This window comes from Mauremys reevesii, linkage group 4 (assembly GCF_016161935.1).
Source record: "Mauremys reevesii isolate NIE-2019 linkage group 4, ASM1616193v1, whole genome shotgun sequence".
NCBI lineage: Eukaryota > Metazoa > Chordata > Testudines > Geoemydidae > Mauremys > Mauremys reevesii.
The window spans coordinates 120,712,710-120,737,759 of record NC_052626.1 but is presented as its reverse complement, the minus strand read 5'-3'; the positions used below and the strand labels follow the sequence as shown (position 1 = coordinate 120,737,759).

The window sequence follows — 25,050 nt, the reverse complement described above, 5'->3', positions numbered from 1 at the left end:
CATATTTCAGTAGTGCCAAGGGCCTTAGGAGGAGTGGGACCCATTGTGCGGGTACAGACAAACTGGGACACTCCCTGCCCCAAGACGCTCACAAGACAAAACAGGTGAACACAAAGAGACAGACACCAACGTGCAAATGGCTAACTCTGTCCAACCTGACCCATGAGATCAGAGTATCCTTGGTCATGTAATAGTATCTCCCAGCATCATGCCCCATGTAGCTAGGTGATATGGCTGTGTAGGGGCTCAGTGGGGGTGGGGGCCAGGTGGTATGGCTGTGTAGGGGCTCAGTGGGGTGGGTTAACCACACCAGCAAGAGTGCCACACCAAAGTGCAATGAGTGAGGGAGTTTCCACCCACTCAAATGGTGTTGTAATAGGAATGTGGTGCTGTCCTGACTATGGCTTCCCTGGGATAACAGTGTCTCTGAGACTGCACTGATCTTGTGCTAATGCTCCCAGCGAGAGGAAGTCCCTGCGCTTGTGCACCTGCCATCTACATGTGTGATGAGCCTGAGGCTTATTCCACCTCATGTAACAGGACACAGGAACGCCTCCTGAGCTATGCAGCGAGACACAGGCTGGGGTGCTGGGTGATGTCCTAGTGTCTGGGGGATACTCGCAATAATGGGGACATGGGGTAGTAGCTAAAGCCAAGGAGGCAGGGTCTCTGCCAAGAGGAAAGGGCTGGAGGAGCAGTGGTTCATGGAGGGGTAGCTCATTACCGGGAGGCTGGAGAGGGTGAATGGAGTTGCTGTGGAGAAGGAAAGGTGCTTCTCTGGCAAAGGGTGGTGTTGGAGATGGGACATTGTGGATAGAGCAGGAGAAGGGGATTCCTGAGGCAAAAGAGAAGCATTTACTGAGGATGGGGCTGGTACCAAGGGGAGCAAAGGGATCATATTACCATGCAAGTGCCCCTCACTGGGAAGCTGGGACAGGATCGGTGTATGATGGCTGCGGGAAAACTCCTGGGCCTGCTGCTGAGATCCCTGATTTGGAGACAAGAGTGAGCCTCATTTGCTTCTGCTTGAAGCAAAGAAAGTGTCTGGCAGCAACCAACATGGATTAGTCATTTTTGTTCCAGAGCTGGAGATATCACCACCTAGATCTCAGAAAGGGGCTCTCGCCTTGGTTGAGGGGAAATGCCACCGCCCAAGGTGAGCTCAAGCTGCCTGCTCCCAGCAGCTGCATCCAGAATGAGAAGGAGGAGGAGCTGGGCTGTGGGTTGGTGAAGCCCCAAGGCTGCCTCCCAGAGCAGCTAAGCATCTCCTCTCCCAGGTGGGTGGCTGCAGGGGCTAGTTTGCATTCCAGGCTGGAGCACATGGAATTGGCAGGAAAAGCTGCTGCAGGGCTGTTGCTCAGTCTGGTGTATGCGCTTCTGCTGCTTGTTTAGATCTGAGATGAGCAGCCAAGAAGTCTCTAGATGAAATAAACAGAACTCCCATCCCAAATGGCATATGTGTATGCTCCAAGTACAAACAGTCTCCAAGGGCAGCTCCACACGCACTTAGAGCCAGGCCAGATTTTTCCACAGAAAAACGTCTGTCTTTGTGGAATTCACTTAACCCTGGGTTTGCGAACTGCACATTACACAGCAGGGAAACAGTTGGGATGGAGATGGGCCTGAGTCAGAGCCGAAGATCTTTGCAGGCAGTGGCGTTCAGAGCTGGGGGCTGGCCCATTATACAGAAGGGGAACAGTGTTGACTGCAAACTTCCACAGAGGTCAATGGTATTTGGACTGGGATTTTGTGCTGGCCCATCTCCAGGTTCTGGGCTTTGGTTGCAGTTCAGTGCCAGAAGCTCTGGAGTTCCCTGCAGCTGAGACCACTATTAGCAGGTTCCTACATCAGAGCAGGACAGAGCCCCATTTCTTCTCCTTTCCCCTACACCTCAAAGGGCCCCCAGTGATGGTGCTGCCTCTACCAACTCCTCCACACCACTCTGTTCAGAAACAAATCTGTGGTGTTGCCAAGTCCTCTGGGGCATGCTTTTCTCCCCCCTTGCAGCGCTAAGCCCTGCAGGTCAGAGCAGCAAGGGGACCCATGTTAATTCATATAGGTAAAGCTCTGAGCCCAGCTGAGCACCTACCTGTGTGGTGGGGGCAGCTCCCTGTTAGCTATAGTGCAAGGCTATGTTCCTCTTTGCCTGTCGTCAGACAGAAAACCTTTCCCACCTCGCCACTAGGCTCAGCCCACTCTGTTCCCTTCTGAACTCTTAGAGGAGGCAGAAACTCTCCCAGGATCAATGAGTGACACACAGATCTGATCCCACCCCTCATAAGCTACCTAGTGCACAAAGACAGAACCAAACTAACTGCAGTGGATCCCAAGGAGCAGTCCCACTGCACTTCGTGAACCACGGGAGAGTACAATGCAGGTTAAACTAACAGGCCTCAGGCCCAGAATTGACAGGAAGATTTTAATTCACCCAACAAACAAACAACCCAAGCCACCTCTCCAAATGTGGTCTCCAAGTGACAGATGCTGGGGTGCTGTGCAAGCGCCGAGCAGTCTGATCATGGGGTTCCAGGGAGCTGTAGAACAGCTGCCCTGGGTGTTTGCTTTGAGTAGACTGGCTGTGTTGTGTCTCTGTGAGGCACATAAAGAATAGAAGACAAATCCTAAGCCACAAGAAAACATTATTTGAGTCAAATGGAGATCCTCCAGGATATGGAAATCTAACCCTCATTAAGCCAATGAAAAAGAGCCTAAACAACATCAGGATATTTGTACAAGGAATAGGGAGGCTAAGATGGGTTTTGAAGAGCAAAAAATAAACACAAACTACAAGAAATTCTTTAAGTGTGTCAGAAGCAGGAAGCCTGCGAAAAAAACAGTGTGTCTGCTGGATCACCAGGGGTTAAAAGGACTAGGAGCAACTAAGGAAGATAAGGACATTGGTGAGAAGCAGCATAATTTCTTTGCATCAGTCTTCCCTGTGGAGAAAGTTGGGGAGATTCCTACTACAAACACACTCTTTCCTGGTAATAAAGATGAGATACTATCAGAGAATGAGGAGTCAGAAGAGGACAGGCTGGGAAAAAATAGATGCATTCAAAAGTGGTATGGCAGCCTCATGTTACAACTCTAGTTGATCTACCCAGCTGAACATGTGCCAGACTGGTGTGGGGGAGCCACCCACTTAATCCCATGTTTCTTTAGCTTGGTGGGGCTGGGCACTGTTAGGCCCTGCTCTAGGCATGCACTCCAGCATGGAAGCTTGGAGGGTAACTCATGTTGAACCAAGATTTAGAAACATTTATATAAGGTTCTAAAGGCAATCTGAGGAATTACAGACCAATAAGCCTTACATTTGTACCTGGTAAATTGGTTGAAATTATGATCAAACATAGAATAATAAAATTGTAAGATCATGCTACATATAAGATCTAAGCAGCACTGCATCCTTTCTGCTAAGGAAAATCATGTCTCACTAATCTATTAGAAAACTTTGAAATTGTCAGTAAAGTAGTGGATAAAGAACTGGTTGACAATTTAAACTTTCAAAGGCCTTTGACAAGGTCCTACACAAAAGGCAACTAAAGAAGCTAGCTAGTCATGCAATGAAAGGAAAGTATTGTCGTGGATCAAAACAAAGAATAGAACTAACTGACCATTTTCATTCTGACAAAAAGTGAACAGTGAGGTCCTGACGTTCTGTACTAGGCCCTGTACTAGGCACTGTCTTATTCACTATATTTATTAATGAGCTGGAAAGGGGCATGAGCAGTGAGGCAGCAAAATCTGAAGATGACACAGAATTCTTTAGGTCAGTGGTTCCCAAACTTGTTCCACCACTTGTGCAGGGAAAGCCCCTGGCGGGCCGGACCAGTTTGTTTACCTGCCGCGTCTGCAGGTTCTGCCGATCGTGGCTCCCAGTGGCTGCAATTCGCTGCTCCAGGCCAATGGGAGCTGCTGGAAGAGGCACGGGCCAAGGGACATACTGGCTGCCACTTCCAGCACAAGCAGCGGAACAAGTTTTGGAACCACTGCTTTAGGTTAATCAGGATCACAGAGAACTGTGAGGAACTTCAAAGAGACCTAACAAGCTAGGGGAATGGGCAACACCATGGCAAATTAATTTCAGTGTCAATAAATGCAAAGTAATACCCACCGTAGCGGAAAATGTGAAGTACTCATGCACCTTTCAGACTGCTATACTAACTGCATCATGTCAGGAATAGGACCTGGATGTCATTGCTGAAGCTCAATGAGACTTTGGCTCAACATCCATCTGTCATCAAAGAAGCAAACACAATGTTAGGAGACATAAGCAACGGGATGGAGAATAATACATATCATAATGTCATTATAGAAATCAAAAGTGCTGCCTCAGCTGGATACTGTCTGCAGCTCTGATCTCTCCATCTCCAACAGGATATTGCAGAACCAGAGGGTATTCAGAGAAGGGCAACTAGAATGATCAAGGGCCTGGAAAAATTCTCCTATGAAGAAAGATTGAAAAGTTTGTGATTGTTTCATAAAAAAGGCAATGAGGATAGGAAAAAATGATTAGCCTAGAGAAGGGAGATTGGGAGCTTCTTTTGTCCCTTCTCACAACAGAAGAACAAGGGGACACAATTAAAATGAAAGGTGGGAAATTCAAAACTGATAATAGGAAATATATTTTCACACTACATGTAATCAGACTGTGGAACTCACTAGATTTTAGTCCATTTAATGTGTGCCAGGTTAATTTGATATCATTCTAGTTTTATAATCAAAATGTGGTGCGGTTCCAAATCATAGACTCTCAGGGTTGGAAGGGACCTCAGGAGGTCAAACACCTTACAGAAGTGTAAGTAAATTACATCAACACTAAATTACATCAACACTATTATTATCAACCAAACTTGTCATCGCCTCAAAAAAAGATAGTTTGGCAGGATCTGTTTCTATAAACCCATGTTGTTTTGGCATTAATTATATTAGTTAATTAGTATCCTCTGGCATTTGGGGCAGTGACGAAGCTCCTCCACTCCTGTCTGTTTCTGGCAAGTCTTTCAATGGTTCCCCAGCTGTGCCCCAGGTTTTTCAGCTCAGCTTCCACAGGTCTTTGCCATGTGTTTTCAGGCGGCCTCGTTTTTGCTTGCCTTCAGGTGTCCAACTTATTGCTACTCTGGTGATGGAATCAGTTTCCATCCGAAGCACAAGGCCAATCCATCTCCAACGCCTCCTGGCAATGATAGTGTTAATATCTTCTTGGCTGCACTGTGTGAATAGGTCTTGGTCTGAGATTGTTCTGGGCCAAAAGATAGGGAGGATTTTTCTGAGGCAGCTTGTGTGGAATGAAGACAGTTTGGACATGTCATACTTTCTCATTCCCCAGCATTCTGCACTATAAAGTATAAACGCAGCTCTGATAAATCTTGAGTTTGGTTTTGGTGTTGTATTTTGATGATTTCCAGACTGTATTTAAGCTCCTGAAGGTGTTCCTGGCTTTACTGATTCTGTTCCGGATGTCCTGGCTTGTTCCACCATCCTGGCTGATGGTGCTGCCCAAGTATGTGAATGTTTCTACATTGGTGAGAATATAATTCTCTATCCATACCTGTGATGGTGAGGCAATATTAAGGGTCATGATATCTGTCTTATTATGGTTGATTTTCAGTCCGATTTGCTAGCTGAATGTATTGAATCAGGTTGTTTTTTCTTGTATATGGTGTTGGGTATGTGATAGGAGAGTGAGATGATCTGTGAAGTCCAGGTCTTCAAGGGATAAGAAGGGTGTCATCTGATGCCTCTTGGCATGTCTTCTGTTGTGCGCCGCATTACCCAGTCGATGGCAATGCTGAAGAGGATTGCAGACATGATACACCCCGACATACTCCTGTTTTGACTTCAAAACAGCTCACTGTGATCAACATTGCATGTAAAGTTGGAATAGAAGCTTTTGATGATGTTGATTATACGGTGGGGGATTCCATATGCCTGCAGAATACGCCATAGGCTGGTCCTCTGAATGCTATCAAAAGGCTTCTCAAAGTCTATGAAGTTTATGTAGAGTTGCCATTGTCATTCTGAGCATTGTTCTATTATGTTTTGTAGAGTGAGGATCTGGTCCGTCCATCCACCCTTTCCAAAAACCAGCTTTCTCTTTCTGAGAATGCTATCAACTGTCTCTGATATACACTGGACTATGATCTTACACAATACCTTGCTTGGCACAGATAAAAATGTGATACCATGCCTGTTATTACAATCACTGAGAGCATCTTTCTGTGGTATCTTCACTATAGCCCCATTGGTCCACTCATCTGGCACTTTTTCCCTTTCCTAGACTGATGTAAACAGAGGGGTCAGGATAGATGCTACTAACTCAGGATTTACCTTGAACCTCAGGATTTACCTGCATTCAAGTTGTCCTTGCCAGGAGCTTTCCCATTTTTTAAGGATTTGATGGCATGGATGATCTCTTCCTTAGTTGGGGTGTCTGTGTTGATATCAAGATCTTTTTCTGCCTTCCAGATGTTTGTTTCCTCTTTGCTCCCTGTTCAGCAATCCTTTGAAGTGCTCTGTCCAGCATATTTCTTGTTCTTTTTCTGTTGTCAGTGGGTGGCCTTATTTGTCGCTGATGAGTGTGTTTGTTGGTGTCTGCCGTTTGCACTGATAAGTCGCATCATTTTGTAGACAGTTCCTTGTTCACCACGAGTAGCTGCATCCTCTGCTTGTGTTGCCAGATTATCAATATAATGTCGTTTGTCCACTCTCACAAGGTGTTTGACCTCCTGGTGTGTCCTGATATACTGCTTGTGGTATTTGTCCTTTAGCTTCTGGGATTTTGTGTCTAAAACTTTTTTCTTCAGACTCGTCTGGTTTCTGTGACGTTCCATGTGCTGGGTGTAATCCACTCCTTTCTTCTCTTCTGCCTGTAGCCTAGACAGCTTCACTGCTCTGTTTATAGATTATTACTTTGTCTCACTTCTTGTTGATTCCCTCATATGGGTTCCCCTCCTCTTCATCGTCTGCAAGTGCCTGAAGCCCGTTCTTTAACTGTAAAATGAAGGCTTTCTGTATTTCAGGGACCTTTAACTTGTTAACATGATAACTTCTATGTCCCTTGTTTGGTGGACCCACACTTCTCAGTTTTAGCTTGATGGAGGCTGTCACAAGGTGGTGGTCGCTGCCAACATCTGCACCCCTTCTAAATTTCACATCTGTCAGTGAGCGTCGCCATTTGCCATTGATCATCATATGGTCAATCTGGTTCTTATCTCTGCCATTTGGAGAACACCATGTCAGCTTGTGAATTTCATGATGTTGAAATAGGGTTTCGCCAATGACTGGGTTGATCATATTGCAGAGATCAACAAGTCTCTCTCCGTTTTCATTCATGGTGCCACTCCCATGTCTTCCCATTGCTCTGGCATTGTTTGTGTTGTCCTTACGACCTTGGCATTCAGGTCTCCCATGACGATAGTTAGGTTGTGGCGTGGTATTTCTCTAACTCCGCCTGTAGTGTAAGGTAGAATTTGTCCTTTGCTTCTTCATCACTATCATTTGTCAGAGCATAGCACTGGATCAGGGTGATGATATTGTGTTTCCCTTTCAGTCTGGCTCTCATAAATCTGCTGCTGATGAACTTCCATTCAAGCAGGGACTGCTCCACTCCCTTCTTCAAAAGGATAGCCACATCCTCATGGTGTTGTCCATCATCCCATGCAGAATACAGCAAAGTTTCTCCTGAGGCTATTGTTAGTCTTCCTGATCCCATCCATCTGCTCTCGCTGACACCCAGGATGTGTAAGCTGTAGTGTCTCATCTCTGCTGTGACCTGATTCGTACATTCCATCTATGTTCGAGAAAGCAAGTTTGGTTTTTGTCTTGATGTTGAGTACTTCAGTCTTCAGGCTTCCATTAATTAATTATATTACCCTCCTTTAAATATTTATTAATCGAGTCCCATTTCAGCCACTCCTTTATTTTGTCAATTTCTAACAAATAGGTATTAGTATGAGACTGTCATGGGGGATGGGTTATCCCACATCTGCTACTGGAGGTTTCCTGCACCTTTCTCTGAAGCATCTGGTGCTGACCATTGTCCAAAACAGGGTACTGGGCTAGATGGATCCTGGGTCTGATCTAGTCTGCAAAGTCTTCTGTTCTTTTCATGAGCTACCAACATACTGCATGTATCATACAATGCCTAATTAGTGTGTTTGGATGTGTATTGTATACTGTGGGGACCCAGATTAATACCGAGAGTTATTAATCTACCTTTGAAAAACCTGAATAGCAACAGAATTTATAACTGTTTTGCATTAAGCAGTTACTGACATTATAGTAAATAACAGAAACAGAATGCTCTGTTACTCTGTTATATTTGCTAGACAGTTACGGGAGTTTGTGACCGGGGTCCTAGTGGGGAGCCAGGTGTGGTCACTCAACTAGGGTGAACTGCAAAGAATGGTGCAAACAATCCCCATAAAGCTGGTGGATATTCCAATACCTAGATTTACCAAGCCAGCATAAAACAGCTTCTTTATTACCTCACTGGTTACTCAGAAGTCCTAACAACACAGTTCCCTTAAAGTGATCCAGCCTCAGGCCTCCATACAGGTATCCATGTCAAATATGATGAAAATTTTTGTAAATCATATTTCATCATATACAAGAAAATGTTCTACCATTCCCAAAGGATCGGACACATTACCTCCCAGGTTAATGAATGTTTCAGACCTTACACAAATATATGCTACAGCCAATTCTTATTAACTAAAATCTAAAGGTTTATTTATAAAAAGAAAGAGAGAAAGGTGAGAGTTAAAATTGGTTAAATGGAATCAATTACATACAGTAATGGCAACATTTTTGGCTCAGGCTTGTAGCAGTGATGGAATAAACTGCAGGTTCAAATCAAGTTTCTGGAGTACATCCACAGCTTGGATGAGTCATTCAGTCCATTGTTCAGAGCTTCAGTTTGTAGCAAAGCTCCTCCAGAGGTAAGAAGCAGGACTGAAGACCAAATTGAGGTGTTTCCAGGCCTTTTATAGCTTTTGCCATGTGGATGGCATTCCATTGTTTTTACTGTGGAAAATCACAGCAACAAGATGGAGTTTGGGGTTACACAGGAAAGTCAGATGTCCGTGCATTTTGCCTAGTCACAGCAGGACATTCCATTGAGTATCTCCCATGGTCCATTGTCAGTTAAATGTTCTTTCGTTGGATTACTCAGTTTGAATAGTCCCTCCAAGATGTGCAGGCTAATTACTTGGTGGGCGTTCCCCCAGGAGCAAACATTTGAAATCCAAGTATAGAGCCAATACTTATAACTTCACATACAAAACTTCACATACATGCATACAGATAGCATAATCATAACCAGCAAATCATAACCTTTTCATAGACACCTCACTCAACAATCTTTGTACAATATTTGCTGCAAATATATAACAGTAATTGCAACAATGAAATATCTGGTCATATTTTAATCAGATAACATCACAGAGTTGTATCTAATAGTTTGTTGTTTCTTTCTCTAATTTTCTTTCTCATTAGGAAGGGATGCCAGCAGAGAGGAAGAGAGACCCCAGGAACCTGGAAGGAAAGGGCAAGGAAGCTCGTTCCCAAGACCCTGTCAGGAAACGAGACTTTGATCTGGGAAAAGAACGTAACAAAGGAGAATGTGCTCAGAAAACAAGTTACAAAGGAAAGGAAGAATTAGAGAGTAAATGCAATGAAAAACCCAAAGGAGAAAAGGCCCCCAAGGACAAAGACAAGGCCATTGACAAAAAACTCATAGGAAAGGACAGAAAGGAAGAAGAGAAGAGTGCAGCACCAAAGAAACAGCTAGGAAAGGACAGAAAGGAAGAAGCACCAAAGAAAGAGCTAGGAAAGGACAGAAAGGAAGAAGAGAAGAGTGCAGCACCAAAGAAAGAGCTAGGAAGGAACAGAAAAGGAGAAGAAAAGAGAGAAAAGGAGAGTAAAGAAGAAGAAAGGTGTTCAGCTTTAAAGAAATACTCAAAGGTTGATGGTAGGGAGAAATCACTTACAGACTCCAAAGGTGTCACTGAGGAAAAGGCTCCTCCAGCACCAGAGACAGAGCCTAAACAGATCCCAGAAAACAGCTCCTCAAAACCTGTGGATAGCCCCCCAAGCCAGACCAAGGAAGAGGAAGAAGCAGCTTCCAGTATTTTTGATGAGCCCTTAGAAAGAGTGAAGAATAATGATCCAGAGATGATGGAAGTCAATGTCAATAACTCCGACTGCATCACCAGTGAAATCCTGGTGCGCTTCACAGAGGCCTTGGAATTTAACACCGTGGTCAAAGTGTTTTCACTGGCCAATACCCGTGCTGATGACCATGTCGCATTTGCCATCGCCATTATGTTGAAGTCAAACAAGTCACTAACCAGCATCAATCTGGACTCTAACCACATCACAGGTAAAGGGATCCTGGCCATCTTCCGTGCCCTGCTGCAGAACAACACCCTGACAGAGCTGCGTTTCCATAACCAGAGACACATCTGCGGGGGGAAGACAGAGATGGAGATAGCCAAGCTGCTGAAGGAGAATACCACCCTCCTGAAGCTGGGCTATCATTTTGAATTGGCAGGTCCCCGCATGACAGTCACAAACCTGCTGAGTAGGAACATGGACAAGCAGAGGCAGAAACGTCTGCAGGAACAGAAGCAGCTTCAGGAACGTAGTGAGAAGAAGGACCTGCTAGAGGTGCCAAAGGCAGGCAGCTTGCTAAAGGCGTCCCCCAAGCCTTCGCCACAGTCATCCCCAAAATCTTCCCCGTGGTCTTCCCCTAAAAGTTCTCCTAAGAAGGGTGGGCCTCCGGCTGCACCTCCCCCACCCCCACCTCCACTAGCCCCACCCCTGATCAATGAAAATATAAGGAATTCTCTCTCTCCAGCCACCCAGAGGAAGATGGTGGAGAAGGCACTTCCTGCTCAGGAGAAGAACTCAAGGGACCAGCTGTTGGCAGCCATTCGATCCAGCAATGTCAAACAGCTAAAGAAGGCAAGTGAGGGACAAGGAGCTGGGATCTCCACAGAACATTACCAGGTTCATTGGGTGACCCAAGATTTCAGGTCTAGCTTTAGATTCCGACAGCCGCCCCGCCCCCCAGCATTTGATTCCAAGCACATTTGGACACCACATTCATGTCACCTGAGTACTGAATAAAGGGAGGCTAACCTGCTTTGGAGAGCCTCTGTGTGCTAGCCAATCAGAAACAACCTCTGGAATGGAATTCTGGCACATTAGTCAGTTCCCTAGATCCTCTCGCCATTTGCCTCGGCAAAGCCTGGTAACCCCAAAGCAACTGGCTGAAGGCCCCTGAGCAGTTTTGCTGTATTCTTTTCAGCAGCCAAATTCTGGTCCCACCCATTTAAGTCAATGGCCAGTTGCTGGGGGACCAAGGTTTGGCTTCAGATGAGTTTAATAGCCTGAAACTTCCTGTGAGTCAGCAGCCGACAGTGGTGAGACTGGGGCGTTTCTACACTCTGAGGTTGAGGATTTTCTACAACTTCTCCCTCAATAACCCAGCCACAGATAACTGGGCATGTGCTCAGTGTAGTACCCAGAGGCATGTGCCATGGGACCCAGCTGAGCCAGGTGTTAGTGGGGTGAACATCTGTCTTTTTCGCCATCTCAGCCCAGTGCCGGTGTCCAAGCCCAGGTGATACACGACAGGCTCTGTCTGGCTCAGTGTGAGGACAGAGATCTCCTGTTAGTGTCAAGTGTGAATGCTGGTGACTCAGGGAACAGTAATGGGGTGCCCTGTCTCTCAGCAGTGGCTTGGGGAATTGCAGGCCCCACCTGAGTTGCCCATATTGCAACTGGTTTTCTGGCATCAGTGAGAGGCACAGACTGAATGAACCATGGAGACTGAATTCCCCTTGACCCTCTCGAGCTGGGACAGGGAAAAGAGCCCTTAGCTGCCGCTGCTGCCTGCCCACTGGAGAGAGAGTCACTCCCCATGCTACTAATGCAACAACTGGCTCACACTCAATTCATTTAAAAATAAACAAGCCCAACCCATTCCAGTAACTCCCTGGTTCCAGTCCTGTGCCGAAGGGTAATCAACCCTTTTATCTTGGCAGGTGGAGGTCCCAAAACTATTGCAATAGAACATCGAAGCTGGATCTCCCGCATGGATGAGACCTGTGGCAGAAAATAGGACGTTAGCCTTTCTTATGACTGTTTACATGACCAGTCCTTGGGGACTCTGCAGTGGCCACCTGCCTGCCCCAGAGCTGGAGGAGCAGTGTTCTCTGTGGGGTCCAACTGAGGGGGGCAGCCCTGAGAAGGGCCCTGGGGTCATTGGATGCAGTGTATGCGGCAGACCTGGTATTCATTTTTACAATTTAAAAAATCTTAAAGCTCTTTCTTTTAGCCAGCACCAGCGTGCGACGTGCCAGTGCAAGATGGGGGCAGGGTTGCAAGAATGGGGGGAGGGTGTTTGTTCCTGTTGCTGCTGACAGAGTTTGGAGCGTGAGTAGTTACCAAGTGCAGCAGATGCAGGATGGACGTCCCTGAATGTCTGGGTCCACATCTCCAGAACTGCGTGGCTCTGCCAATACAGAACAGCACACGGACAGCAACCTGCACCCCGAAGAGCCTTGCTTTGCTCTCAGCTTGGAGGCTGTCAGGCAGAACTGGCAGCGGGACATTGTCTAGAGTGACGCAGAGCCAAACTCAGGAGAATGCTTGGGGCAGAAATGAATTGCCACCTCTCTGTGGGTTCAGGATCTCCAGTGCCCTGAAAAGGAAAAGGGAGCGTATGGTGCAAGGGGAGAGATGCTGACTGCCACAGACAGTTAGTATTGGCAGAATGTGTTGGGGGGCCTGGGGAGATACACCTGATGCTGATATTTTATGCAAAGAAATAACTGAAATGTGCAGAGGGCTGGCCCAGAGATGTCACCTCCCCCCAGTATCTTCAGGGCTCAGTGCAGCCACTGTCTAGTGCCATGCTTTACATGACTGATCTTGCTGTCACTGTGCTGCTGCCCTTAGTGCTGGACACGCATGGGACGAGGCTTCGGGACTGGCAAGCAGAAAGCAGGGTTTTTGCTGAGAGAACACTGCTCCTGGTTTTCAGACCCATTTGTCCTTGAGGGAGGCACTGGGAAGGATGTGCTTGGCCTGCAGGCTGTAGCCCAGCATGCCCAGAGCCCTCACTTTGCATGTGACATGTGTGTGCTCTAGCTCAGCTTTGTCAATGGCCGTGGGGCTGTGCGTGCTCCCCACACACCTGGCCTTCAGCCGAGCACAATGGAGGGCAGGTTCAGAGGTGGCACTAGCACATGTACCTCAGGGGCAGCCCAGCCTGGCTGGCGCATGCTCTGCTTTTCTCGGGAGTGCAGGCAACTGGATTTGTCTTGCTATTGGTTTCACAGACTGTAACTTTCCAAGGAGGCTCTGAACTCCCAGGAGATTTGTGGGGCCTTAGCACAGGAACAGCTGCAGATGCAGTGCTGCTTTCCAATGGCCCCTAATCCCCTGGAAGAAATAGCTCAGGGTTAATGATCAGAGTTGCTTGTTGTGCACCACTCAGTGTGGAGTGAATAAGTGTGTGAGGATGAGGGGCCTGTGTGCCAGTGGAGGGGGGTGTCTGTCAGTGGAGCAGAGAAGGGTGGGGTCTGTGCTGGGCGGGGGAGCAGAAGGGTGGGTCCTGTGCTGGTGGAGCAGAAGCAGGAGAGTCTGCGCCAGTAGAGAGAGCAGGGAGGTCTGGCCCACTGGCTCGGGGGGGGGCCGTGCCAGAGGAGCAGAGGAGGGGCTGCGCCTGAGGAGCAGGGGGGGCTGTGCGTGAGGAGCTGGGGAGGTCTGCGTCGGTGTAGCGGGGGGGTGTCTAGGGAATCACACCCTGGGGTCTGCTCTTGTGTGCCCCATGCCCACCTGTCCATGCCCATTCTCTAGGCTCATCGCTTTGCGTGCCTTTAAATCCCAATTGGCCAAATGCTGTGTCATTTTCACAGTAGACCAGGTACCCTAAGCCACCATTGTCGGGGAGATGGGCCCTGAGAACTGCTCTCTGGGGAGGGAGCAATTCCCTGCTGAGCTGTTCTTGCCAAAGCACAGGGCAGGGCCCCAGTGGAGCGCTGTCCCAGGCCCAGGCTGTTCTCAGAGCCCTGTCAGATGGCCAGCGATGAGAAAGCAGGGGGCTGTTGACGTGCTGCTGACCTGTGGCCCTCCTGAGCCTGGGTGAGATGAACTGAGGGGCGATAACGCATCAGCATGAGAGGAACCTCCCACTGCTCAATGTCACAACGTAGCACCTGACTCCACAGGAACTGGCTTCTTCCTTGCCCTGGGGGGTGCTCAACCACTGCTCTGCCCCAGGCCCTGCCCCCACTCTACCCCTACCCCTGCCCTGTCTCTTCCCGCCCAGTTCTGCCCCCAATCCCAAGCACGCCCTGTCCCTGCTCCTTCCACTCCCCCAGCACCTCCTGCACACCACGGAACAGCTGATTGCAGTGGGCGGGCAGCACTGGGAGGGAGGGGGACTAGTTGATCGGCGGGGCAGCAGGTGGGTGGGAGGTGCTGGGTGGGGGGGAAGAACTGGTTGCTGGTGGGTGCTGAGCACCCACTAATTTTTTTCCTTGGGTGCTCCTCCCCTGGAGCCTCCAGCCCTGGAGCATCGATGGAGTCAGCGCCTATGCCTGACTCACCTGGTGGTGCCTGTAGCTGCACCCAAGTCCAGAAGCCATCTCAGGTCCTGCAAGTCCCAGTTTCTGAAAGGGGGCAGCAGGCGTGGCCAGCCCAAGGCACAGCTCTGTCAATGTGTTGATCAATATGCAGGTGTGCTCAGATGGGGCCTCGTCTGCCTTGCTGTGCTTGGTCGCCAGGGACTGGGCCTTTGCAGCTGCTTGGTACGGCCAGTGTGAGCGCAGTGGGCTCAAGGCGTGGTGCGGGCCCAGATGCTGCATGGTGCAGTAGCACAGTAAGCTGGGCAGGGCCCATGAAAGCAGAACGCCAGCCATGGGCACTGGCTGTTATGGAGTAGCACTGGAGGGGCTCTGTTCTCACTTCTCCCTGCTGATGGATAAATACATAAGGCTGGTGTAGTTGTTCTGCTATTGGACAGTGGGAATATGCTGCAGCGAGCTTGGACTCTCACACACTGCACAGGCAGGCTGCCAAGCATGACTTGCTCCAAGCATGGCTTGCTTGCTGCCAAGAGCAAATGGCCCGCCAGGCTGTCCAATGAGAAATGAAACCACCCTGCTTTCAGGTCTGACCAACACCCCAAGTTCTCATGTTAGTGTCAGACACATGACACCTGCCTCCTTCAGGGCCTTGTGGCAGCTGCACTCTTGGCTGACACCAGCGATCAACCAGGGATCTCCAGAGTTGAGGGCCTGAGCTAGGCTTTGGCACTGGAGCTGCAACTAGGGTGACCAGATGTCCCGATTTTATAGGGACAATCCTGATTTTTGGGTCTTTTTCTTATATAGGCTCCTATTACCCCCCACCCCATCCCGATTTTTCACACTTGCTGTCTGGTCACCCTACTTACACCCAAGCTTGCCAGGCGGCTGGATGAGCCTGACCCTTGCTTGGCCAAACAAGGTACTGCGGAGCAGCACAACAAGCTCCCATTCCCCACCCCCGAGACTAAGCATGTTGATACTGCATCCATCTGAGACCTCACATCAGGTCAGGGATTGGCGCTTGTTGAGATCCCCCAGATCTCCCTATGGCCTGACGGAGCAAGACCCAGTCACTGAGCTGGCCCAACATCCACTGATGCTCATGAGTAACCCACTCAAAAGACCTGCCAGCAGCATCTTGAAGATGTAGGGAGACAATGTTGCATGCTCTGCTACTGCACAGAGTACAAGTTACCTGCCAACCCCATGCTCTGAGCTGTCCTGCCCCATTGTCTCAAAGGCACAGGCAGTGTGTGCCAACGAATAGCGTAGACCTCAGAGCCAGGAACAGCTCAGTTCTAACCCACCACTGATGCTGACTCCTTGTAGCCCTAGCAAAGTAACATAGCCTCGCTGCTTCAGTGTCTCTCGGTATAACAAGGGACTAATGCCCATCTTGGGGGGTGGGGAGCATTTCATTAGTGTCTGCAAAGGGCTTTTTAAGTGCTGGAGATGCTGATTTATAAACAGAAGCCAAGTCACGTTACCCCAGAACCACCCAGTGGGGGCTTCATCCTGCCACGCAGGAAAGGAAGGACATTGTGGAGAATACATTGAAAAGTGTGAAGCTACAAGCAAACACCGCAGCTGTTCTCAGCTCTGTCCTCTGTGACGGTAAAACCTGTTTGCACCGTGTACAACATCACCCACTGTGTCACTAATAAAGCTCACCAAACACTGCCTGTGATCAATATGGATGGCTCTGGGGTTGGGGGAAAACAGCCCTGGGGCTTGCTGCAGAGTTTACCAGAGCAGGGCAGCGCTGCAGCAGCAGGACTCCTGCCCTTGGCTGCTGGTGAAGATTGGCCCAGGCTGTGGGTGTGCCAGTGGCACTAATGGTAATGTGACTGGCCTGGGTTGGAATTAAACCACCAGGGAGAATTTGCACCAGAGGGAACTGTTGCATCTATGCACATGGCTGATTTGGGAACACATTGTTCCTTGTGTAAATAGGTGTTTAAATGGGAATTCTGCTGCTCCTGCTGGTTGTTGGCAGGAAACTCCTTCTCCTGATGGGGGATGCTGAGGGTTTCAGGCACATTAAGATAAATGCTCAACTGCTGGGAAACTCCAGAGTTGCTGGGAAAACCTGCCAGAGCAAAGCAACTAACCAGTGCAAAGTAAAGGACAGTGATTGGAGGCTCTGGCCTGAGTCGCTCCTTGTTTGTCCAGTGCAAATTGTGGGGTAGGGTTACCAACTTTCCAGTCGCACAAAACTGAACACCCTAGCTCCGCCCCTGCCCTGAGGCCCCACCCCCCGCTCACTACATTTCCCTTCCGTCCGTGGCTTGCTCTCTCCCACTCTCACTCACTTGCACTGGGCTGAGGCAAGGGGTTGAGATATGGGAGGTGGTGAGGGCTCTAACTGAGGGTGCAGGCTCCGGGGTGGGGCCAGAAATGAGGGATTCAGGGCACAGGTGCCAACTTTTTTTTTCTCCAGTGGGTGCTCGTGCCCCCAGCTCCGCCCTTGCCCTGATTCCACCCCTGTGCCAAAGTCTCCGCCCTAACTCTGCTCCTATTGGATCCCTCTCCAAATCCCGGTCCCACCTCCTCCCACAAGCGTGCCACATTCCCCCCCTCCCTCCCAGGCTTGCCGCACGAAACAGCTGTTTTGTGGTGCAAGCACTGGGAGGGAGGGGGGAGAAGCAGTGTGCTCAGGGGAGGAGGCGGAGCAGAGGCGGAGGTGAGCCGGAGTGGGGGGGGGGAGCTGCCGGTGGGTGCAGAGCACCCACCAATTTTTCCCCATGGGTGCTCCAGCCCTGGAGCACTCACGGAGTTGGCGCCTATGATTCCGGGTGCGGGATGGAGCTCCGGGCTGGGGCAGGGAGTTGGGGTGTGGGAGGGGGTGAGAACTCTGGCTGGAGGTGTGGTCTCTGGGGTGAGGGGGTGGGGATGAGGGGTTTGGGGTGCAGGAGGGTGCTCCAGGTTTGGGGGTTGGGGCGTGGGCTTATCTCAGGCAGCTCCCAGTCAGTGGGGCTAAGGCAGGCTGCCTGCCTCTCCTGGCACCATGCTGCATGGTGCCCTGGAAGCGGCCAGAAGGTCCAGGTCTTAGGTGGGGGGGGGGAGCAGGAGGTTCCACGTGCCACTCTCACCCGCAGGCACCGCTCCCCAAGCTCCCATTGGCTGGTTCCCAGTGCATGGGGCGGGGGCAGCGGCACACAGAGCCCCATAGTCCCACGCCCCTGCCTAGGACCTGGACCTGCTGGCAGCTTCTGGGGCACCGCGTAGCACGGTGCCAGGATAGGTAGGGACTAGCCTGCCTTAGTGCTGCAGCACCGACCAGACTTTTAACGACCCAGTTGACGGTGCTGACCGGAGCCGCCAGAGTCCCTTTTCGACCAGGTGTTCCGGTCGAAAACCGGACACCTGGTCACCCTAGGGCCACATGCACCACTGACCCCAGTGGAGAGTCTCCGGTGAAACCCAGAAGCAATGAGACTAGCTGGGCCCTCCATACACTTGATGAATGGCAGGGCCAGGCATGGAGGCTGGGTCAAGGCTTCATAAACTCAAAACTGATTTTCCCTGGTAACCTAAGTCCAGCAGATGAGTCCAGGTCTGCAGAGCCGAACAGCCAATGGAAGACCAACCCACAGAGCCTCATGGCAGTAGCAGCCTTTCTACCGCGTCCAGGAGGAGCAGAGATTTGGTGCTGAACCTCCTGCAGCTGGGGTGGAGGGCGAAGGTGGGTCAATGACCATCAAGAGGAGAGGCACTATCGCAGCACGGGGCTCTGGCTCTGGAGCTCAGAGACCTGCCAGAGAACAGCCAAGGCTGTAGTGTCAACCAGGCGCAAAGCCATGACTGCAGCGTAGCTCCCCCTCCGCGCAACCCACAGACACCCAGCACACCTGCTCCCAGCACACCCACACACCCTCCTCCCCCGCCCCACACCCCCCCACCACCACCACACACCCTCAGCTGAGAGAACCTTACAGGCAAACAAGCACTTGCCCAACGCTGTCCTCTGGGTCCTTTCCAAGCAAGGACAAAGCAACTGCAGAGCTACTCCTCTGCCCCACTGGGACGGCCCATGTGTCAGGAACGCCTAAGCACTGGCAATGGGACCAAAGGCTGAGCCCAAAACATCAGCATGGGCACTTCATCCCCACCCTATGCTGGCAGGAGGCCGCTGACTCCCAGGCCCAGAGTCTGCATCCCACAGCAACGCCCCCACCTGACAGGTTAGTCCCAGGATGGCTCACCCTAGCCAATGCACCCCTTAAGGGCTGGTGGGGGAATGGGCCCTTCCTTGTAGGGCTTTTGTATTCGCCAGCACTCACAGTGAGGCTGTTGCTACCCGATCAGGCTCTGGGCTTAGCTCACATATAAGAGAGGAGTTTTCAGAGGGGACCATGGAAAAGGCCCCATTTAACAAAATGCCGGTGGAACACCACATAAGAGTTTGCCATGTGGACATCCCAGTACGCACAGACACATGCCTGGGTGTACACATGCACACAGAAACACATATGTGCAGCCCCACCTACACGCAGATACTCCCATGCATGTGCGTGCAAACACATAGCCAGCCAGCTCAGGGCTGCACCAGGCCAGAGGGGCCCCTCCCTGGCCAGGCCTCGCTGCTCGTTCAGCTGAGCCCTGCAGCAGATGGCTGAGTCAGGCTCATACCCCACATTAGCTGCAGATGCTGCCGGCTGCTGAGTCTGGTTCCAAAGCTGGCTTCTTGGGACCCAGCAAAATGTCTATATTTGGGCATTGTGCACAGAGCTGCCCAAGCGGAGTCTCATTCCTCTGTTCTTCCTAACTCTGGGCAGGCAGCCAGTTCCAGGCCAGCAAGAGCGCTGGGATTTGCTTACTGCACCCACAAGGAAAGAAAACAAGGCCCAACTCCCTCCTGCTGCCCTCGACACAGTCACAGCGCGCCCAGGGGATGGGGAGGGCCTGGCCATCACAGGACTTGGGGGCAGGGGTCCTGAGGCCCAAGGGATGGAGGTCCTGGCCATCAGAGACTCCTGTGGGGGAGAGGGTCTGGCCATCACAGGCTCCTGGGCGGGGAAGGGTCTTGCCATCACAGAGTCATGGGGCGGGGGGGGTGGGAATCTTGCCATCACAGACTCCTGGTGGGGGGGAGCGTTTGGCCATCACAGACTCCTTGAGGGGGCGGGAGGCCTGGACATCACAGGGGCCTCACAGGGGCCTGGCCATTGGGGTGGCGGGGAAAGGTAGTGCTCATCTCCTGAGCCCTGTGGCACATAAGTGTAACAGCCTAGAAGAGCAATGGTGGCACATGGCTAGGGCCAGATTAACCCCTCCCTGTCCCTAGGCAAACATACATGTCTGGGCCTTTCTACTGGCCCACTAAGACAGTGGCTCCCAGGCATAGCGTAAGAGCAAAGCCCCTACCCAGCGACACTGACACCCCAAAAGCTGCACTGCGCGCAGGGCATTGATTAGCTTAGCTGGGCCCATGCCCAGCATTCCACCTCCAACTGGTTAATGGCATGGGTTTTGCTCTACTGGCATCTATTTCCATGATAGCAGCATCTTTCGCAATAGTTTTCTTTCATATCACCAAGTGACCACCTCTTTCCCCTTTTCCACAAGGTGGTATCCTCTCAAGGGCTTGTCTAGGTACACATTTGAGAGCCATACAGCAGCCAAACCTTCTCAAAGCGTCTGTTGGCCAGTCCTTTGTCACACACCAGGGCCATGTATGCTAAGAGGCATGGCCCTTGGGTGGTGTATGAGGGATGTGACATTATGCCCTTGTATTCTTCATAGAAATATGTTTATGATATGAATATGACATACATAAGATGTATTTTTTTTTAGATTCAGATTCATAGATTCAAGGACTGGAGGGACCTCGAGAGGCCATCGAGTCCAGTCCCCTGCCCTCATGGCAAGACCAAATACTGTCTAGACCATCCCTGATAGACATTTATCTAACCTATTCTTAAATATCTCCAGAGATGGAGATTCCACAACCTCCCTGGGCAATTTATTCCAGTGTTTAACCACCTGACAGTTAGGAACTTTTTCCTAATGTCCAACCTAAACCTCCCTTGCTGCAGTTTAAGCCCATTGCTTCTTGTTCTATTCTTAGAGGATAAGGTGAACAAGTTTTCTCCCTCCTCCTGATGACACCCTTTTAGATACCTGAAAACGGCTAGCCTGTCCCCTCTGTCTTCTCTTTTCCAAACTAAACAAACCCAATTCTTTCAGCCTTCCTTCGTAGGTCATGTTCTCAAGACTTTTAATCATTCTTGTTACTCTTCTCTGGACCCTGTCCAATTTCTCCACATCTTTCTTGAAATCCGGTGCCCAGAACTGGACACAATACTCCAGTTGAGTCCTAACCAGCGCAGAGTAGAGCGGAAGAATGACTTCTCGTGTCTTGCTCACAGCACACCTGTTAATGCATCCCAGAATCACGTTTGCTTTTTTTGCAATAGCATCACATGTTGACTCATATTTAGCTTGTGGTCCACTATAACCCCTAGGTCAGGGGTCAGCAACCTTTCAGAAGTGCTGTGCTGAGTCTTCGTTTATTCACTCTAATTTAAAGTTTCGCGTGCTGCTGATACATTTTAACGTTTTTAGAAGGTCGCTTTTTATAAGTCTAGAATATATAACTCAACTATTGTTGTATGTAAAGTAAATAAGGTTTTTAAGAAACTTCATTTAAAGTTAAATTAAAATGCAGAGCCCCCCCGGACCGGTGGCCAGGTCCTAGGCAGTGTGAGGGCCACTGAAAATCAGCTTGCGTGCCGCCTTTGACACCTGTGCCATAGGTTGCCTACCCCTGCCCTAGATCCCTTTCTGCCATACTCCTTCCTAGACAGTCTCTTCCCATTTTGTGTGTGTGAAACTGATTTTTCCTTCCTAAGTGGAGCACTTTGCACTTTCGATTTTATGAAAGATGGGTCATGTGAGGTATCACTGGAAAGGTTCTGATTTACTGAATATGATTAGCCAATTCATATGCATGTATCATTTCTGAATCTGAAGTTAGGAATATTGCCTATGTAACAATTACAACTGTGTTTTCACCTGGGGAATGCCCACCAGACAGTATGCAAACAGCCTGTCACGTGGTACTGGACACCATTTTGTACTTCTAGTGTTTTTCCATTAAGGGGGGAGGGTGTCGTCAAACTGGGAAACAAAGGATTCTCACCATATGCAAATCCTATTTAAGGCTGGGAAGGAAAGTAATCTTGGTTCATTCTACACTGAATCCCCACCCAAGATGACTGCTTGAGATATCAAAGAAACAAAGACAAAAGGGAAGGCGGGGGGGAAGTACTGAACCCAGACTGGGAACGGTGTCTGGCCCATGAAGGATATACCTGGAGTTTTAAACTGCAAGCAAGAGCTGTCTGTACACAAAGAAATTCTGCAATCTGCTTAAAACAACATTTTAGGATGAGAAATTACTATTTGTAGCCAGTTTCTTTAGTGTATTGAACTTAGTCTGCGTGTTTGTTTTATTTGCTCAGTAATCTGCTTTGTTCTGTTTGCTAGCCCTTAAAATCTACCTTTTATAGTTAATAAACTTGTTTTTTGTTTATTCCAAAACCAGTTTGTGTAATTTGTAACTGGGGGGCGGGAGGGTGCAAAAAGTTGTGCATATCTTCCTCCACACTGAGGGAGGAGGTGGATTTCCTGAGCTTGCGCTGTCCAGATTCCTGTGCAGTGCAAGACAAGACAATTTTGGGTTTACACTACAGAAGGGGGCGTGCACGTGAGCGCTGGGCAATTCCCTAGCTGAAAGCCTTCCCATGCAGCACCGATTTCAGTATCGGTGTCATTCTGCAGGTGTGTGTGTGTGTGTGTGTGCGTGTGTGTGCGCGTGCAGCAGGACAAGGTGAAGGAGTTCAGGCTGGTGGAATAGGCTCAGTGGAACCCCAGTACATCAGGTGCATCCTGGAGAAGGGTGGGAATCCATCACAAGGGACTCAGCCATGGGAAGGAGAGATTAAAAACACTGGGACTTTTCAGCTTGGAAAAGAGACGACTAAGCGGGAATATTATAGAGGTCTATAGACTTGTGAATGATGTGGAGAAAGTAAATAGGGAAGTATAATTTATTCCTTTATATAACACACAAATCAGGGGTAATCCAATGACATTAATAGGCAGCAGGTTTAAAACAAACAAAAGGAAGTACTTCTCCACACAACACACAGTCAACATGTGGAACTCTTTGCCAGGGGATGTTGTGAAGGCCAACACTACGACAGAACTAGAGACATTCCTGGGGGATAGGTCCATCAATGGCTATTTGACAGGCTGGTCAGGGATGCGACACCTTGCTCTGAGTGTCTCTAGCCACTAATTGCCAGAACCTTGGTGTGGCTGATGGGATGGACCCAGGGCCGGTGCAACCATTAGGCAAACTAGGTGGCCGCCTACGGTGCCAAGATTTGAGGGCGCCAAAAAGCTCACCCGGTGCTGCAGCTTTGATCAGCTCCAGCCGGCCGGGAAGTGATGTCATTCCTCCTTCGGCCGCCAGGGGCGCTGCACTGTTCCCTGCTGCTCTGGCTCTTCTCCAGGGCCCCGGCCCCTGCTCAGCCCGCCCCGCCCCCACTCTCCTGAGGTCTGCAGCAGGGCCGGCCTGCACTCACCGGCAGGGGGAAGTGCAAAGACCCAGCCCCAGCCGTGCCGCTGGGGAGTGCTGGGGGGGTGGTTTCCCCCCGCCCTCAAAGCCAGTGCAGGGGGGAGGCGGTGTAGGGCCCCAGAATATCTATGGACGGCCCCGGTACCTGCCACCCTGCCTGCAGCCAGCCCCACACCCCCTGCCCACAGCCAGCCAGCCCCACACCCCCTGTCCTGCCTCCAGCCAGCCCCTGCTGCACCCCCTGCCCTGCCTCTAGCCAGCCCCACAACCCCTGTCTCCAGCCAGCCCGTGCCGCACCCTCCTGCCCTGCCCGCAGCCAGCCCCGCACCCCCCTGCCCTGCCCGCAGCCAGCCCTGCACCCCCTTGCCTCCAGCCAATCCCTGCCCCCGCCCCCGCCTGAAGCCAGCCAGCCCCACACCGTGTCAGGTTATTCATTTATTTTCATTAAATATGTAGACTAAATAATGAAATTAATAAATTTTCAAGCCAAACGTGTATTAATTCTAATGAACAATGCCATATTATGCAGTATTCATTTTTGAAAGTTTATAATCGATGCTCTGCGGGGATGGGTGGGGGGAGGGGCACAAGGTGGATGTTTCGCCTAGGGCGCAAAGTATCCTTGCACTGGCCCTGGATGGACCACTCAATGTGTGTCTGTTCTGTTCATTCCCTCTGAAGCACCTGGCCTAGGCCACTGTCGGCAATCAGGATACTGAGCTAGATGGACCATTGGCGTGGCTCAGTGTGGGCGTTCTCACATAAGAGCTGCTCAGAATATATTGCATAATGAGCCTGGCCCTACACTTGTGAATCAGGCTAAGTACCAATCCACATGAAAAAGATATAACCCAAGGTCACTGACTACTCACCAGTGATACCCCACCCAGGGACACTGACCACCCACCTATGATGGGCAGACAGACACATGGGTGCTGACTCCGTGGGTGCTCTGGGGCTCAAGCACCCAAGGAAAAAAATAGTGGGTGCTCCGCACCCAGCAGCCACAGCTCTTCAGTGGCAAGGGGAAGCACTTGGGGGAGGGAGGAGAGTGGCGAGTGGCAAGTAGGCGGGAGCCTCAGGGCATGGGCTGGAGCTGGGACAGGAAGAGGCACAGCGAGGGCAGGGCCTTGGGGAGGGGGCAGAGCGGGGTGGGGCCTCAGGGTGGACCGAGGATGTACACCCCCAGGGAAAAATAAAAGTCAGCACCTATGGACAGCCCCCACACTGACCAAGTAGGGGGTACAACTAGGTGAGATGTCAAGCCTGGCCAGAGGCATTACAAGGGGAAAGGCCAATTCAGTCCCACTGGCTTTGGGAGACGCAGCGATTCCCAGGCCAGAAGGGACCATTGTGGCACCCTGTAACACAGGCCAGAGACCTGCCCCCACAGTATTCCTAGTGGAGAGCTGGTAGACAAACATCCCAGCTGGATTTGACCATTGTCAGTGACGGTGAATCCCCCAGCCCTTGGTCAGTAGTTGCAGTGGTGTGGGAGAGGGCCCTCGCGCGGGCCCTGCGAAGGAAGGACGGGTGGGGGCCAGCGCCTGACCAGCAACTCGTAAACCCCAGCACTGCCTTGTGGCAGGTAGCCCGGTGTGGGGCCTTTTGTTTCTCTTGTTCCACAGAATTAGTTTGTTCTGCAGAGGAGTCGTCTGGGGAAGAGCCCATGGGCAGGCCGAGCTGCAGGCTACAGAAGGAAGCAGCCATGTCAGAGGTGACATGTAAATGTTGGGAGTGGGGGGGCAGAATTTAAAGATGGGCGGAGGGGCACATGACCACCCAACGCATATCCTCTGGCTGCAGGAACCTTTCAGCCCCACCTACCTGGGCCAGGGCAGCCAATCCCACTGGGGG

General features: G+C 50.5%; 1 protein-coding gene across 5 annotated transcripts in view; it reads left to right on the top strand.

Annotated features, from left to right (window-relative positions):
* The window catches only part of LMOD1 (leiomodin 1), a 51,982-nt gene extending 38,403 nt beyond the window's left edge, over positions 1-13,579 (top strand). For 2 of the 5 annotated variants that reach the window (XM_039533155.1, XM_039533159.1), the window contains exons 2-3: positions 9,499-10,968; positions 12,054-13,579. In XM_039533155.1, the coding sequence (XP_039389089.1) occupies positions 9,499-10,968; positions 12,054-12,080 (1,497 nt within the window). In that variant the 3' untranslated portion in view covers positions 12,081-13,579. The remainder of the gene's footprint in view (positions 1-9,498; positions 10,969-12,053) is intronic. The other 3 variants (XM_039533157.1, XM_039533158.1, XM_039533156.1) reach the window with 3 other exon arrangements.
* The last annotated feature ends 11,471 nt before the right edge of the window (positions 13,580-25,050 follow it).